The 16,997-nt window shown below is 36.9% G+C and overlaps 1 protein-coding gene across 1 annotated transcript; it reads left to right on the top strand.

Annotated features, from left to right (window-relative positions):
* Nucleotides 1-208: 208 nt before the first annotated feature.
* On the top strand, nt 209-4,014 carry CGGBP1 (CGG triplet repeat binding protein 1). Its single transcript, XM_044251167.1, is given in 3 exon segments — nt 209-340; nt 1,044-1,247; nt 3,432-4,014. Coding segments are annotated over 2 exon segments (720 nt in total). The 5' UTR covers nt 209-340; nt 1,044-1,050; the 3' UTR covers nt 3,955-4,014.
* The last annotated feature ends 12,983 nt before the right edge of the window (nt 4,015-16,997 follow it).

Below are 16,997 nucleotides of genomic sequence, written 5' to 3'. Positions count from 1 at the left end.
CTCCTCCTCCTCTAGTTCCCTCCCCCTTCCCTCCGCCCCAGCCGGACAGGGGCCTCTCGGCTGGCTCTACTTCCGGCTCCGCCCACCCACGCCCCCAGTTTTCATTGGAGAAGTCTAGCCGCCAATCATACACATGCCCACCCTTCCACTCCCATTGGCCAAATCAGCCATCTGTTTGATAGACTCGCGGTCTGTTGGTCAATGCTGCTCGGCGGTTGCTGGGGACCGCCTACGAGCTTTGCCGTAGGCGGCGCAAGAGGACGGGGCGCGGCGGGGGACACGGCGGCCGCCGCGGGGCTCGATCGGGCAACGGCGACGACGGCGGCGGCGGCGGCGACGGGTCTTCCTCCTCCCTCACCCCCTTGCTCCTTTTTTTCTTCCTCCTCCTTTCCTTTTCTGCCGGGTCTCGTCCACTTCCCCTAACGGCGGCCCCGATCCTACGGTACCGAGGAGCTAGGGAGGCCGAGGGTGGGCCCGGCCGTTGGTGCGGGCTTTGGGCCCGGGGCCTTCCGTCCTGAAGCGGGAGCCGGGGGCGGGGCCGGGGCGCCGTTGTCGGCGGGAGGAAGAGGGAGGAGACGGGAAGCCTGACAGCAGACGCCTCCGCCAGGCGCCTGCCGCCGCCTCCCCTGAGACTGCCGCCAACTCTGCTGTCGAGTTCTCAGGCCCACGGCCGGCAGCTGGGTCTCGGCCCTGCCCAGCTAGCGGGGCAGGGGTTGTGGGGCGCCAGCGTGCTGAGCTGGGCGCGGGAGGAGGGAGTCTAGACGCCGGGAACGTCCCGCGCCCCGCCTTTCCCTCCCCCTCCCGAACCCTGGGGCCTGGGGCGCGCGAGAGGTGCAAAGCGGGGCGGACAACTGAGAAAGGACTGGGTTGAGTGTTGAGGTAAACGTCGGAACCCGGATTTGTTGTGTGGAGTTAACCTAAAGGGAGCGGTTTTAAAGACACCTCCGTGGTGGCTGTGTCGTTCTTATTCGTTTTTTTATCTACCCTTCGTTCCCTCCCCCTCCCCCATTTTTTTCTTTCCATTTGTTTTTCATGTTTTACAGTAAAGGCATGACTTCCCGGCACCGCAGGGAAAATAGGGTGCAAGCCCAGAAACTATTTCCCCATCACCACTTGTTGAAAAACTGATTTGAAGGCATCTCCGGGTTTGAACAAACGAAAGTGCCAGGATTTCAAGCGTCTTTGGTTTTGCGCTAGAGACCCTTCACTACTGAGTATCAAGACGAAAAAAACTGGAAACTGATCGGGTAAACACTTAAAACTTGAAAACTTCCGAGGTTTATTTCGATCTAGTAAATAATGTGCTGCTTCGTTTTTGGTGACTAATTCCTGCTCTTAACTTTTTAACTTCCTCGTTTAAAATATTTTTACCTTCTGTTGAAAACACTTTTGTTACTCTTGTCTCCGTAAAGTCGAGCATCCTCTACTGGGTGGATCTTCGCCTCTGCAGTAACACAGATTTTTGGAAGTTGCAGGACATTGGAATGTATAGGCCTTTCACATTAGCACAAATGATTGAGCATTTTATGCTTCAGAGAATAATGAACATGTTTATTGTTTTAAAGTTTGAAATCTATTTAAAGAGAGACGACTTTCACATCGAAAGATTTAGGTATTCCTGGGCACAGATATTTAATGTTTCTCGTAACTAGCTTAGAACAAAATAATCATAATTTTGACTGATTTTGCTATAGGAGTAAAAAATTCGTACCATTGAGTGAAAGTACAAGCATGTGTAGTGTTAATTCATTGCTGACAATTTGGGGGGCAGGAATCATATCTGTCTTGTCTGCTGTTGAAAACCTATAGCCTAGGCGCCGGGGTGGCTCAGTGGGTTAAGCCTCTGCCTTCGCTCAGGTCATGCTCTCAGGGTCCTGGGATCGAGTCCCGCATTGGGCTCTCTGCTTGGCAGGGAGCCTGCTTCCTCCTCTCTCTCTCTCTGCCTGCCTCTCTGCCTACTTGTGATCTCTCTACCAAATAAATAAATAAAATGTTCAAAAAAAAAAGGAAAACCTATAGCCTAATACAGTATTTGGCACATGAGAGTCAAGCACTGAACAATTTGTTAATGAAAAGAAAATACAATTGAAATGTATTAAAACTGAACTTTATCATACTTTGCAGAATTCCTGTGAAACATTAGGTCTATCTCTGAGTTTACGTCCACAGGTGTCTTAACACATTGGCAATTTAGAGTTCTTTTGAGAGAGATATCCTATAACCCAATTATGAATTCTCTAGTTTGGGTTGAGAGAATACTCCATTATTGCTGACTACACTTTTAAAGCATTGTTGTTGAGAATGTACTTAGGAATTTTTCTCTAACATATTTATAGAGAACAGCATTCCATCTTGAATTGTATCAAATTCATTTTAATTTCATATACAGAGGCTAATGTGAGAGCTTAGCCCAAAGGCACAGCTCCAGAGAACAAATGGTTGTCACTGACAACATTTGTTGAGTATCTCAAGTTTTCAATGTTCATAATGTAACGTCATGATTTTGGCAAAGATCATAGAAATTTGTTATTAGGGTAAATTGAGAAATTATTAAGCTGCTTCTGAGTTAAATACTTGGAAAAATAGTAAACATAATCATTTACTTATTCCATCAACAAATTGTGATTGAGCACCTATCATATATACTAGGCACTGTGTTAACTTCTTAGATTTGTTCTAATTTACTAGTTAATAAAATGAAATAAATAATTAACAAATGTATTAGCCTTTGATGGAAAAAAGGGAAAAGTTAGAAAAAGTACTTTTCCATATATTGATTATCATGCTTTGGATAACTCAGTGGAGGCATATATACATAAAAAAATGACTGACTTTGAACTCTATACCTTGGCTTTAACATTTAATGTCATTGTTGCCGCTTTTTAATTGCAGTTGGTCTGTGTTCTTTTTCAGTTTTTGCTTTTTTTCTTCTCAGAACAAATCTTCATATAGAATTAGGCCAGTTTAGTGGCCCACCTGTTTGAATTAACTTTGTACCCAGTTGCCTATAATTGTGTTCCTAAAATCAGTTGCCCTAGAACTGTGAAGGTAAAATCTTTTAAATTTCAATACACATCTAAATTGAAGAGAATAATATAATTAATACCCTAAATATTGACATCAGATTAGCTTTTCCTAAAAGACAGTGACATTGGAGTTAGTTGGAATTCATTTTTCATAGTTCTGATTTATTTGAATTTCATCAAATTCAAGGAATGGACCTAGTTGTTACTAGTAACTAGTTACTGGTACTAATAACGAGTACCTTACATATTTCAAGTTAGTTAAGACTTAATGGACAAAGTTTGAATTAAGTTTTCTGATGTCTTTAAATCTTGAAATGTTTATACCTGTTTGTTTGTTTGTTTTTTAATTACTTTCCAAATGAACTATTGTTCTAACACTTACTTTTGTTTCTCTTGTCTTGAAAGAACCTTATTCAGAGTCAGAATGGAAAGATTTGTAGTGACAGCACCACCTGCCCGAAACCGTTCTAAGACTGCTTTGTATGTGACTCCCCTGGATCGAGTCACTGAGTTTGGAGGTGAGCTGCACGAAGATGGAGGAAAACTCTTCTGCACTTCTTGCAATGTGGTTCTGAATCATGTTCGCAAGTCTGCCATTAGTGACCACCTTAAGTCAAAGACTCACACCAAGAGGAAGGCAGAATTTGAAGAGCAGAATGTAAGAAAGAAGCAGAGGCCCCTAACTGCATCCCTTCAGTGCAACAGTACTGCGCAAACAGAGAAAGTCAGTGTTATCCAGGACTTTGTGAAAATGTGCCTGGAAGCCAACATCCCACTTGAGAAGGCTGATCACCCAGCAGTCCGTGCTTTCCTTTCTCGCCACGTAAAGAATGGAGGCTCCATACCTAAGTCAGACCAGCTAAGGAGAGCATATCTGCCTGATGGATATGAGAATGAGAATCAACTCCTCAACTCACAAGATTGTTGACAAGGAGGTTAACCACCATTGTGATCAAGATAAATGTGGAGTATTAAAGTTATGTGTTGATTGTGTGGTTCATTTTTATATTTATTTCATTTAAAATCATGTGATGCAGAATAGTTTTGCAATGTGTATATAGTTGCAGGCAAAAAAAAAAGACAAAAAAAACAAAAAAACAAAAAAAAAGAAAAAAAAACTCACTGCAAAACTTGTTAATTTTAGTCACCAATGGTGTAAAGCAAAACTTAGGGTTTAGAGTGTGCTAGGATACCTGAAACCTGATGGTTATCTTTAAAATTGATGGTTTTTCTCCTGAAATGTTTGTGCATGGAAGAACTGCCCTGCTTTTTTACCCTGTTGCCATATATGATTATTCCTTGTGAGATTACTTAATTACTTGGATTGAACACTAGCCTAGGAAATTGAAGCTGCTGCCAGGCAACACCACTCACAATAACTTAAAGGAATTATTTCTGATTAGAGGATCCTCTTCAAAAAGGAAGGGATGGTGGGAAACTGTTCTTATATCTTCAGATCCCTTGAAGAAGTGACTGTCTTTATTTCAAACTATGCGTGTATATGATGTAGTTATCTATCTATCCTTCAGTTCCTCACTGTCTTTTTTCACCTTCTTTAAGGGTTATTGTATTTAGTAGCAGCTTCAAGTGACCAAAAGACTAAAATCTTTCTTTCAATGTCGGTGCCAAAAGCCCTGGGGAATTTTGCAGTGACATGATTTTAGTCTCTTACTATAAACAAATTTTGAACCATAACTTTTTTCAAGCATCCTCTTGAATTTGCAAGCTTTTTTTTTTTTAATGTCTTGGTGTTGAAAGATTTCAAGATTGGCATTTTAATTTAAACAGACATTTTATGATTGAGTTTCCTGTTTTTACAGAAAACTAGTAATTATTTTTTGGCTGACATCAGATAATAAGGAAATTACTTTCTATACATTAATTTTTTCATATGATTTATAAGACTTTAGGTAAATAGACTAGAAATAAGTTTACTTATTTTCACTTTTATGTGCTTTGCCTCTGGTGGTACAAGGTTTTTAAACATGGATGGTAAACAATTGTCTAGAAAGACTGGCAAGATTTTTGTAGTGGAGATCTGGCAGTATCCTGCATAACTGTTTGGGTGAGGAAATAATCAGTTCTGTTAAAGGTCAACCATGTTCAGGAAATGATCTCTGTGTGAACCTCACTGTCCTGTAAGGTCATCAAAGTAGCTTAGCCCAGTTATGTACTCTCCCATTGGAGACCCAAATTCTATTTTTAAAAACTAAACAGCTGAAGACTTGGACTAGAGCTTTAAAAAAGAATCTTAAATTCCTTGAAAACATTCAAGTTTAAAATACTTATAAAATATATTTCTATTACAAAGCAGTGACATGAATGCCCTATGTGACTTGGAATTTTCTTTGAGGTCATTTTACCACAAATCTTCATTTTAAAAAAAGCCAAAGTGAGTAAAAAGGTTATATTTTTTAGAAACAGCTTCCCATGTCTGTTTCTTTTACAGACTTTTAAGTTCCTAGTTCAGGTTGTTAAAATGCCCATCTGATTTTTTGATTTTTATGTGGGTTTTGTTTTTATTTTAAAATAAGCCTGCCACCAAAAAAAAAAAACAAAAAAAAATTGCTTGTCAAAATTTGAACTACGAGTTTTTCCTCATGTTTAGTTATGTAAAGTAGCACAATAAATACCTGGAGTAGTGCTGTCATTGCTAAAGCACATATATGAGACCAGCAGCAAAACATAACCAAAATGTACTTTGCTTTTACTTTCCCTAGTAAAGAATTTGCAGGCAACCATGTTTAATTTGAATTATATAAGATGGTAGAAGATCTAAGAAGCTAGGAAAATAATTGAGTTTTATAGCATTTTTCAGAATACAAAAATAAGGTTAGATATACAATCATTCTAATTTTTCAAAATTCCATGTGATTCAGACTGCTCCCTATTTCAATATTAATTTGCACTAACAACGAACACCCAGTGGCAGAACAGTTTTGAGTAGTCCTAACCAGTAAACTGGATGATGTTGCATAAGAAAAGCCAATAATTCACATTTGAGTTTCTAGTAGTTATTACTGATTTGATGATCATTTAGGTCCCATATGTCTTAATGTATTTCTCCAGGCTCCTAACTATTCCCACATACACTTTATCTAGGGGCATAATCCAACCTCCTGTTAGGATTATATCATGTCCTTAGAAGCATTTCCATCCTGTTGTGGAGGTTTAATATGTTTGTTTACTGATTATGAAACTTTTTGTTCCCTGAAACTGGTTAACTTTGTCTCATAGTTAAATAGATAAGGCAGAATGATTGTTTTAGCCTGCTCAAACTGGTACAAAACCTTGAAACCATGGTTGGCATATGTCGGATAACAAATGAAAATGTCTAAGGCGTATGCTGCTGTGGAGTTGTAGTGGACGTGTGTACAGAAACTTTCAATCTTAACTATATAGTGTTAGTGTGATGCTATACTATTGGGAAAATAGCAATTTTTTCTATTTTATAAGTTGTATGCATAAACATAAGGTTTGTAATGTTTCATTTATAAACTGCCTTCTTCAACACATGCTTACCTGTTAATAGTGTTTTCTTGAAGTATGGTAGTATGTCTTCCAGAATTTCACTATATGCTTACAGTAAATAGTTAACTAGCTTGTTGAAATGTTAAATTCCTTGTTTTGTTTTGTTTCGTTTAATAATGTGGGGCATATAGCAAGCCTGAAGGACATTGTAATCATTTCTTACAGGGTGAAAATTTAGAAAGATTGTGTATGAGAACCTAAATAGTTATTTTATTCATTATCATCTTTAAGACTTTTTTTTTTTTTTAAACAAATGCTACTTCCAGTTAATGCATTTGGCCCTACTGAATTTTGGGGGACCAGAAAACTTTAAAGAAAAAGCTCTGCATCTTACAATTGTAACCAATGAGTATCAGCTTGGGATTGTTCTGAAGTATTCATTGCTTAAAAACTATTGTAACAGTTGGCAAGATCTCCAAGCAGAAAGTTCCATGTTAAAACTTTTGCCTGAAAGAATTTGTATGTGAATGTTAATGGAAAACACATTTAAACAAAATAAAATTTAAAGTGGCCCAAAACGAAAGCCACAAACATTTCGTCATTTGGTGCTTAGTCTTTGTGAGGGCTCTCTGTGGTTTGACTTGCCCCAACTGCCTTTAAATGAGTACCGATCACCTTAAAACATATTCATTAAATAGAAGATCCATCCTATAATTTCATTGAAAATCTTAAATTGCTTTAGTTTCTGGTCAGCACTGATTAACTTGTGAATAGCGAAGTAGATGCCCTAAACCATTTATCTCAATCCATACTATCCTAGACTTCGAAGGTAAATAGAACTCTTACCTAGTGGTATTCTACTTGTATCCAGAACACTGTATTGATTAAAATTTTACTTACTATGTTTATTTTTGTATTCCCATACTTACCTTTTTTTTTTTTTTGCTCACGCATGTATCCTTAGTATAAATGTGTCACTTTTAAAGTTTTGTCTCTGTGACTTTCAGAAATAAATTTCAAAAAGAAATTGTTCAAAGTTTTTGAAAGTACATTTTGTGAGTCAGTAACATTTGTATTTTTTTTAATTAATAATCTCTGCACCCAACGTGGGGCTCAAACTCATGACCCCAAGATCAGGAGTCACATGCTTTACCAACTGAGCCAGCCAAACATCCTGGATTTTCTTTTTTAAAGTAACATATATTTCGTAGTTCCAAAATATCAATATTGAATTTCATTAATTGAGTTTCATTTTTCTACTAATTATATCACTATAGAATTGTTAGCCCTTATGGCCAATGTAAAAGCATATATTTTGTCAAATCAGATACACATTATGGCTACAAATAGCTCTTTTCCTTAAAAACTACATAGGTGATATAGTTAAATTTACCTAATAAATGCTTTTAATTGGAAACATTTTAATTTTCTACTTCTAGAAATATTTATGAAAGACCAGGGCCTAATTTGTACTTCGTATGTTTTACTGGTTTTTTCAAAGATTTGCTATATACTTATTCACTACTGGGGGTTGAAAAAATGCAAAGAAGTTGAAAATTGTCTTGCCTTTTACTAGTTTTAAATAGTTTTAAGGACACATATTTCTCCTATCCACTTCTGTCTGACAAAAAATTAATGAATTTATAAAGTATTTAACAATAATTCCTGGGACCAAAATGGTAGAAAGAACCTTAAAAAAATCAGTCAATACTTCTGCTTACAGTTTAATAAAGAAACCATTAAAGGCCTATCTTTACTTTTCCTAAAGAATCTCATCAAAACTTTTATTAAATGCAAACAAATGGAATATATGTTCCTCTGGGTCTCTTAACAGTGCCTATTTTTTTCTGTCTATGTGTAAGTTGAGCTGCATTATGTACCTGTCATACAGTATGTCGTGATGCAAAGATGCTCCTGGGATCAGAGTAACCAACCTAGCCCTGTGAAAGCTAAAACTAGGTGGTAGAAAAGGACTACTTGTGATCTGATGCATTTGATAATGAAGGGCATGATTTCCATCTGACTACTCCTCAATATGTTACTTGCTTTCAATTGTTTTATATGCATACTCTGTACAGTGAATGTCTCTTACCTCTCTTCGTTTATTTTTTTTTAATTTATTTATTTATTTATTTATTTATTTTTCCAACTTATTTATTTTCAGAAAAACAGTATTCATTATTTTTTCACCACACCCAGTGCTCCATGCAAGCTGTGCCCTCTATAATACCCACCACCTGGTACCCCAACCTCCCACCCCCCCGCCACTTCAAACCCCTCAGATTGTTTTTCAGAGTCCATAGTCTCTCATGGTTCATCTCCCCTTCCAATTTACCCAAAAGCACATACCCTCCCCAATGTCATAACCCTACTCCCCTTCTCCCAACCCCCCTCCCCCCAGCAACCCACAGTTTGTTTCGTGAGATTAAGAGTCACTTATGGTTTGTCTCCCTCCCTATCCCATCGTGTTTCATGGATTCTTCTCCTACCCACTTAGGCCCCCATGTTGCATCACCACTCCCTCATATCAGGGAGATCATATGACAGTTGTCTTTCTCCGCTTGACTTATTTCGCTAAGCATGATACGCTCTAGTTCCATCCATGTTGTCGCAAATGGCAAGATTTCGTTTCTTTTGATGGCTGCATAGTATTCCATTGTGTATATATACCACATCTTCTTGATCCATTCATCTGTTGATGGACATCTAGGTTCTTTCCATAGTTTGGCTATTGTGGACATTGCTGCTATAAACATTCGGGTGCACGTGCCCCTTTGGATCACTACGTTTGTATCTTTAGGGTAAATACCCAGTAGTGCAATTGCTGGGTCATAGGGCAGTTCTATTTTCAACATTTTGAGGAACCTCCATGCTGTTTTCCAGAGTGGTTGCACCAGCTTGCATTCCCACCAACAGTGTAGGAAGGTTCCCCTTTCTCCGCATCCTCGCCAGCATCTGTCATTTCCTGACTTGTTGATTTTAGCCATTCTGACTGGTGTGAGGTGATATCTCATTGTGGTTTTGATTTGTATTTCCCTGATGCCGAGTGATATGGAGCACTTTTTCATGTGTCTGTTGGCCATCTGGATGTCGTCTTTGCAGAAACGTCTGTTCATGTCCTCTGCCCATTTCTTGATTGGATTATTTGTTCTTTGGGTGTTGAGTTTGTTAAGTTCTTTATAGATTTTGGACACTAGTCCTTTATCTGATATGTCGTTTGCAAATATCTTCTCCCATTCTGTCAGTTGTCTTTTGGTTTTGTTAACTGTTTCCTTTGCTGTGCAAAAGCTTTTGATTTTGATGAAATCCCAAAAGTTCATTTTTGCCCTTGCTTCCCTTGCCTTTGGCGATGTTCCTAGGAAGATGTTGCTGCGGCTGAGGTCGAAGAGGTTGCTGCCTGTGTTCTCCTCAAGGATTTTGATGGATTCCTTTCTCACGTTGAGGTCCTTAATCCATTTTGAATCTATTTTTGTGTGTGGTGTAAGGAAATAGTCCAATTTCATTTTTCTGCACGTGGCTGGCCAATTTTCCCAACACCATTTATTGAAGAGGCTGTCTTTTTTCCATTGGACATTCTTTCCTGCTTTGTCGAAGATTAGTTGACCATAGAGTTGAGGGTCTATTTCTGGGCTCTCTATTCTGTTCCATTGGTCTATGTGTCTGTTTTTGTGCCAGTACCATGCTGTCTTGATGACGACAGCTTTGTAATAAAGCTTGAAGTCCGGAATTGTGATGCCACCAACTTTGGCTTTGTTTTTCAATATCCCTTTGGCTATTCGAGGTCTTTTCTGGTTCCATATAAATTTTAAAATTATTTGTTCCATTTCTTTGAAAAAGATGGATGGTACTTTGATAGGAATTGCATTAAATGTGTAGATTGCTTTAGGTAGCATAGACATTTTCACAATATTTATTCTTCCAATCCAGGAGCATGGAACATTTTTCCATTTCTTTGTGTCTTCCTCAATTTCTTTCATGAGTACTTTATAGTTTTCTGAGTATAGATTTTTAGCCTCTTTGGTTAGGTTTATTCCTAGGTATCTTATGGTTTGGGGTGCAATTGTAAATGGGATTGACTCCTTAATTTCTCTTTCTTCTGTCTTGTTGTTGGTGTAGAGAAATGCAACTGATTTCTGTGCATTGATCTTATATCCTGACACTTTACTGAATTCCTGTATAAGTTCTAGCAGTTTTGGAGTGGAGTCTTTTGGGTTTTCCACATAGAGTATCATATCATCTGCGAAGAGTGATAATTTGACTTCTTCTTTGCCGATTTGGATGCCTTTAATTTCCTTTTGTTGTCTGATTGCTGAGGCTATGAACACAGATGCAAAAATTCTCACCAAAATACTAGCCAATAGGATTCAACAGTACATTAAAAGGATTATTCACCACGACCAAGTGGGATTTATCCCAGGGCTGCAAGGTTGGTTCAACATCCACAAATCAGTCAATGTGATACAACACATCAATAAAAGAAAGAACAAGAACCATATGATACTCTCAATAGATGCTGAAAAAGCATTTGACAAAGTACAGCATCCCTTCCTGATCAAAACCCTTCAAAGTGTAGGGATAGAGGGCACATACCTCAATATCATCAAAGCCATCTATGAAAAACCCACTGCAAATATCATTTTCAATGGAGAAAAACTGAAAGCTTTTCCACTAAGGTCAGGAACACGGCAGGGATGTCCATTATCACCACTGCTATTCAACATAGTACTAGAAGTCCTAGCCTCTCTTCATTTAAATGTTGGAATCATATCATTTAAAAGCCCATGTCCTTAAGTTCTTAGTTAAATTTGCATAATATGCAATCAACTAGTTTTATTGAGTCCCTCCCTATCCTACACCTAATTCTACCCTCGCTACTGGGGACACATCAGAGAAAATAAATTTATACCTTCAAGGAGCATACATTCTAGTGATAATACAGTCTCATAATTCATTGTCATTAACACTGTGATGGGGTGGAGGGGGCATATTGTTCTGTTTTCTAAGCAGCTCCGTTAAGCATTTGTCATAAGACTAGTTAGCCAAACTGTTATCATTGGTTTGTTTTGATTCTGAAAGTCTTATTTTGTACAAGAAGAGCAGTAAAAATTGAAAATTTGTGGACGAAATGATCTGCATATCCTTTGAAAATCTGGTAGTTTTTGCAATCCATACTATTGAAAATATGTGATACATATTTTCAGATTAAAATCTATTAAGCAATGGAATTAACCAAGTTAAATACCTGTAAAATACAAAACTGCCACACATTTTAATGCAATATGTGTGGGAAATCAGGAGCTCCATTGAATACTGGTATCGATACTCAAAGGTGTACCTAACCACATATTAACAAATGATTATCATAATCTAGTCCCTTCAGCTGGTATGTATATTAGATGACAGATTCTCCAAACTTTTCTTTTTAAGCATCATATGAATCAATGTGTAATGGAAGATACTATTTTTATATTCATTCGTTTTTCCTCTCTGATTTTTTTCTTACATTGCTCATGTACCGATTCAATGATAAAAATAATTGAAGGAATTCTTTTTGATCTAGCAAATTCCACTTTTATGAATATATCCTATGGAACAAATAGCTGATATGTAAAGATATATGAAAAGGAAGTTCATTTTAATATTATAGTAGTAACAAATGCAAATACTATAAATGTACAGCAAGAGGGGAAAAAATCATGACATATCTATTTACAGAGCTATTCAAGTGATATAAAAGTATGGATCAGAAGAGATATCTATAATATTAACTAAGTAAAAACAATTATAAGGTGTACTATTTCACTTTTGAGAAAAAAAAACACGGCTGTAGAAGTGCACTATATATGGGTTGGTCAGCACCCATCATATGCCAAGATTACTAACGTGGTGATACTGAACCCAATGAGAGAGAATACTTGCTTTTTGTACATCCTTGTGTATTGACTGACTTCCAACAAGCAAAGTTATCTTTGTCACACACTTAAATGTGTGTAGAAATATGAAGTGAACTGTTATCGAAACCTGCAAACACAATAGTTATATCCAACTTTAAAGAATAGCAATATGGGCACCTTGGTGGCTCAGTGGGTTGAGGCCTCTGCCTTTGGCTGGGGTCATGGTCCCAGGGTCATGGGATCGAGTCCCATGTGTCAGGCTCTCTGCTCAGTGGGGAGCCTGCTTCCCTTTCTCTTTCTCTGCCTGCCTCTCTGCCTGCTTGTGATCTCTTGTCTGTTGAATAAATAAATAAAATATTTTTTTAAAAAAGAATAGCAATATCACATGATTCATCTACATTATTAATGAGAATATTGAAAAAATATTTTAAAACATCTTATTTTTGTTCAATTCTTTAAAATTTACTGTCATTAAATTTTGTTGCATATTTACAAAGTTAAGTCATCTTTATTTTTCCCCAGTTATTCATTACTATGTATGTTCTGGGGAAGTTAATTTCAAAGCTACAACTCTAATTATCCCTGTATTTTTCTTTTATAAATAGCCTAAACTTTCTAGTTGTTCACAAAAGTTGTATACATTACTCCACTGTGTTTCAATAATGCGTATAATAAACATAAATTTAATCACTGCTAAAACCCCATCAATGTGTTTCAAAATCGGTCAATTAATGGAAATAAGAGGAGTGTCATAATATATCATCAGGTAGTTCTTTATAACTTATAATGTCTGTGAAACGCTTTTTCTGTTTCAGAAAACCAGCACTAAATCAGGATTGAAACTCTATTTCTGGTAATTGTTTGTCATTTATCTCTATTCCTCTCCATGAATGTAGTTATTCTGGAATTCAAAGTCTTTGGAAAACTTTTTCTAACAGCGCATTGTCTAGCATCCCCTTGCTTATTGGCGCAGTAGTGATTTCTTTACTATTTAGTATCACAGTTGCGTAGAACAATCAAGGTGCAATCTTTCCCTATACCAATGGCCATCTGTTCTTAATCTCTCTGTCTTAGCAGATTTCCTTCTTTCTTCTCTAATGCTTCTTCATTTCTTCCTCTTGTAGATTCTTAATGCAGCATCTTCGGCTAACACAAAATATTATCAACTCACTGACATCACAAGAGTCACAAGTAGGAAAATCATGTCTACAATTCATGTAGTTATTAATCCACACTTTTTAGGTATCCCCATAAAATGCAGCAGATTTTTGTAATTCAAATTGTAAATACTGGGGTGCCTGGCTGGCTCACTCAGTAGACCACATAACTCTTGATCTCAGGGTCGTGAGTAGAAGCCCCAAGTTGAGTGGAGATTATAAATAAATAATAAATAAATAAATAAATAAATAAATAATGGTTAAAATGGTAATTTTTTTTTAAGAAAAAAGCATATACTGCCAAAATGCTGCAACCAGTATCCTCATAGAGTTGTACATAAAAATGACTAAATTCTACATTTCTATAGTTTTTACAATAAAATTCCCTGCCTTTGCAATTAACCTTAAGTTAACTAAGTTAAGTTAAACAAACAACTTAACTTAAACTCATTAGGTATATGTAAATGTGCCCATCACATTGACTTTTGTGTTTGTTAACTTGTATCAACAATGACGCTAATAATATAAATATCTGATGAATCTAATCGTTTTCTTGGGACTGTAGGTAGAATATCAAACATCATACCACATCTGGGAAAGACATGAATATGTTTTCCAATTATAATCAGCATATTTTGGTATATTCTTTGCTTCTGTATTGTTCTTTTAAAATTTGTTATCTTCTTCAAAATAACACATACATATAGATTTAAAAATCCAATAATGTAAGTGATTTATAATCAGTATCCCTGCCTCACCCTCTCACCCTTTCCTATTCTTCAACTCTCCTATCACCTACCTTGAACTCTTTTACCTATTTCTTCTTCCACTTTCAGTATAATATACTTATGCTACAATTTTGATTTATCAATTTTAGACATGATGTTTAAAAATGAACATTTTGTTGTTTTCCACTATCATCATTCCGCACTTTCTCTCACCATAAGATTTTTATGTAGCTAAAATTAACAAAAAATGTTTCTATTTTTATAGGCCATGTAAATGACTCTTCACCACTGAACTGAATAGGGTACTGTATTTCCTTTCTCCAACAATTTTTTAAAATTTTTATTTATTTGACAGAGAGAGAGGCAGCGAGAGATGGAATACAAGCTGGGCAGTGGGAGAGAGAGAAACAGGCTTCCTGCTGAGCAGGGAGCCTGATGCGGGGGCTCCATCCCAGGAGCCTGAGCCAAAGGCAGAGGCTCAATGACTGAGCCACCCAGGCGCCCAGACAATTTTTTTGTAAGAATTTTTGTCATTTTATATCATTTTTTCTTTTGCTTATGTTCCCTTTTTTCTCAACTGCACCAAGAGATGTGGCGAATACCTATATACCTATTTATAGCAGATACCTTTATAATGTAAAAACATGTCAACTAAACTATTAATCCTATTTATTTTCCCAGAGACCTTTCTTCTCAGCCTTTTTCCCCCTGCTCAAATTTGAATCTGCTTCTTTCTCTTTTTTTCTTAGTTCAAAAACAGTGGTCATCCTGAGATGTCTCTGCTTTGCTGCTTGCCTGGCTAGATCCTTCCTTTCTTGCAGTTCACAATCTCTGCTTTGCATAATCCATTTCTTGGTTTAAGCATGATGATCCAAAAGCTTCTCAAGAAAGAATGTATAGAAGATTTATTTCTTGATATGTTGTGTAACTACAAATAACTTCATCATTGCCTCACAATTAAAATTTTGGCTAAGAAGATTGAAAATAATTCTCTTTGATATTTGAAGTCATTGGTTATTGTCTTTTATCATCTGTTGTTTTATTAATAAGTCTAGAGCTTTTTTAAACTTGTTTCCTAGTTCATAAGGTAGTGTTATGTTATTTTTAGATTGTAAATACTTATTTCCAGAAAAGTAGTAAGCATCCTGGGATGACTACTGTTTTGGACCTAGAGAAACACAGGTTGAAAGAGGAGCAAGAGGAAGAAGGGTTGAGAAGGAAGGTCTCCAGGGAAATAAATGGAATATATATATATTATATTTCACATATAAATCATGTATATGTATTTTCATTTTATATTTTTTTATATTTTCATTTTATATTTGTGTTTCATTTTATATTTGTATTATATTTATATTATTTCTTTGATAATCTACTCTCCTTCATTTATTCTACCCTGCTTTTGATTTCTAAGACCTCTTTCCTTTTTTGTAAACATTTACTTTTCATTGCATCCCATTATAAATTTATGATTGCAGGGGCTCCTCCTAGCTGGTTCAGTTGGTAGAGCATATGACTCTTGATCTTGGAGTTAGGCATTTGAATCTCGGATTATGGGTAGAGTTTATTTAAAAAAAGAAAAAAGAAATTTATGATTGCTGTATCTTGTCCCTCTGGGTTTCTTAATTATAATTTTTTTAGAAGCTTTCCTCTGATCATGCATTTTGTCTCTTTCCTCCAGGCCTTTCTGTTTCTGACTGTTTCAATCTGTCTCTTCCTTATTGGAAACATTATTTAGGTATCCAGTGATTCCAGGATGCTTGTTCATATTTAAGAACTAAAGAGCTGATTGAAATCTCTGTATGCATGGGTGAGACTTGACAACAGGTAGAATAATCAGAAGCAAAACACAGTCTTTGAAGAATTCCAAATGTCTGTTTCTTAAAATCTTTTATCTAGATGGTTTCAATTTTTTCAAACGCACAGGGAGAGAGGTGACAAAGATGTGTATAGAATACCCAATTATTGGGATTCTGAGAACAGGATGAAAAAGTGAACTGTTATGGATTTAATTATGTACCCCCAAATTCAAGTGTTGAAGTCTAAACCCCCAGTATCTCAGAATGTGATCTTATTTGGAAATAGGATCACTGCAGATATAGCTCCTTAAGATAAGGTCATACTAGAATAGGATGAACCCCAATTCAATATGACAGTCCCTTGTGAAAAGGGGAAATCTGAATACAGACATGCCCTCACAGGAAGAATGCCACATGAAGATAAAGACAGAGATTGAAGTGATGCAGCAGAGACCAAGGAACATCAAAGATCACCAGCAAACCACCAGAGGCTAGGAGAGAGAGGAACAGATTCTCCCTCACAGCACACAGATGGACCAATCCTGCCTCCATTTTGATTCTTGGACTTTTAGCCTATAGAGCTGGGAGACAATACATTTCTGTTATTTAAGCCACTGACTTGTGGTTTGCTGTACTTCATTACAGCATCACAAGGAAACCAATACAGGAGTTTATGGTTCAATATGTAATAATTCTTTTAATCCAATGTTTTTAGCCCCTTGCCTCACTACCACCCTCTATTTGACTGGCTTTCCTAAATCTATAGAGTTTCTTAGGCTCACATTTTCCAGAGAATTACCTTCTGGTCCTTTGATAGTGAGGGGTTGGAGATGCGTGAGTGGGGAAATGGTAAATGGTTACCTACGTGTGGGGTCTAGGGAAGTGGGCCGGCAGCATGCTGAGAGCCTCATTTCAGCTTTTA

Source organism: Neovison vison, chromosome 6 (assembly GCF_020171115.1).
Source record: "Neovison vison isolate M4711 chromosome 6, ASM_NN_V1, whole genome shotgun sequence".
In the NCBI taxonomy this organism is placed as follows: domain Eukaryota; kingdom Metazoa; phylum Chordata; class Mammalia; order Carnivora; family Mustelidae; genus Neogale; species Neogale vison.
This window is presented reverse-complemented; position numbering and strand designations above follow the sequence as displayed.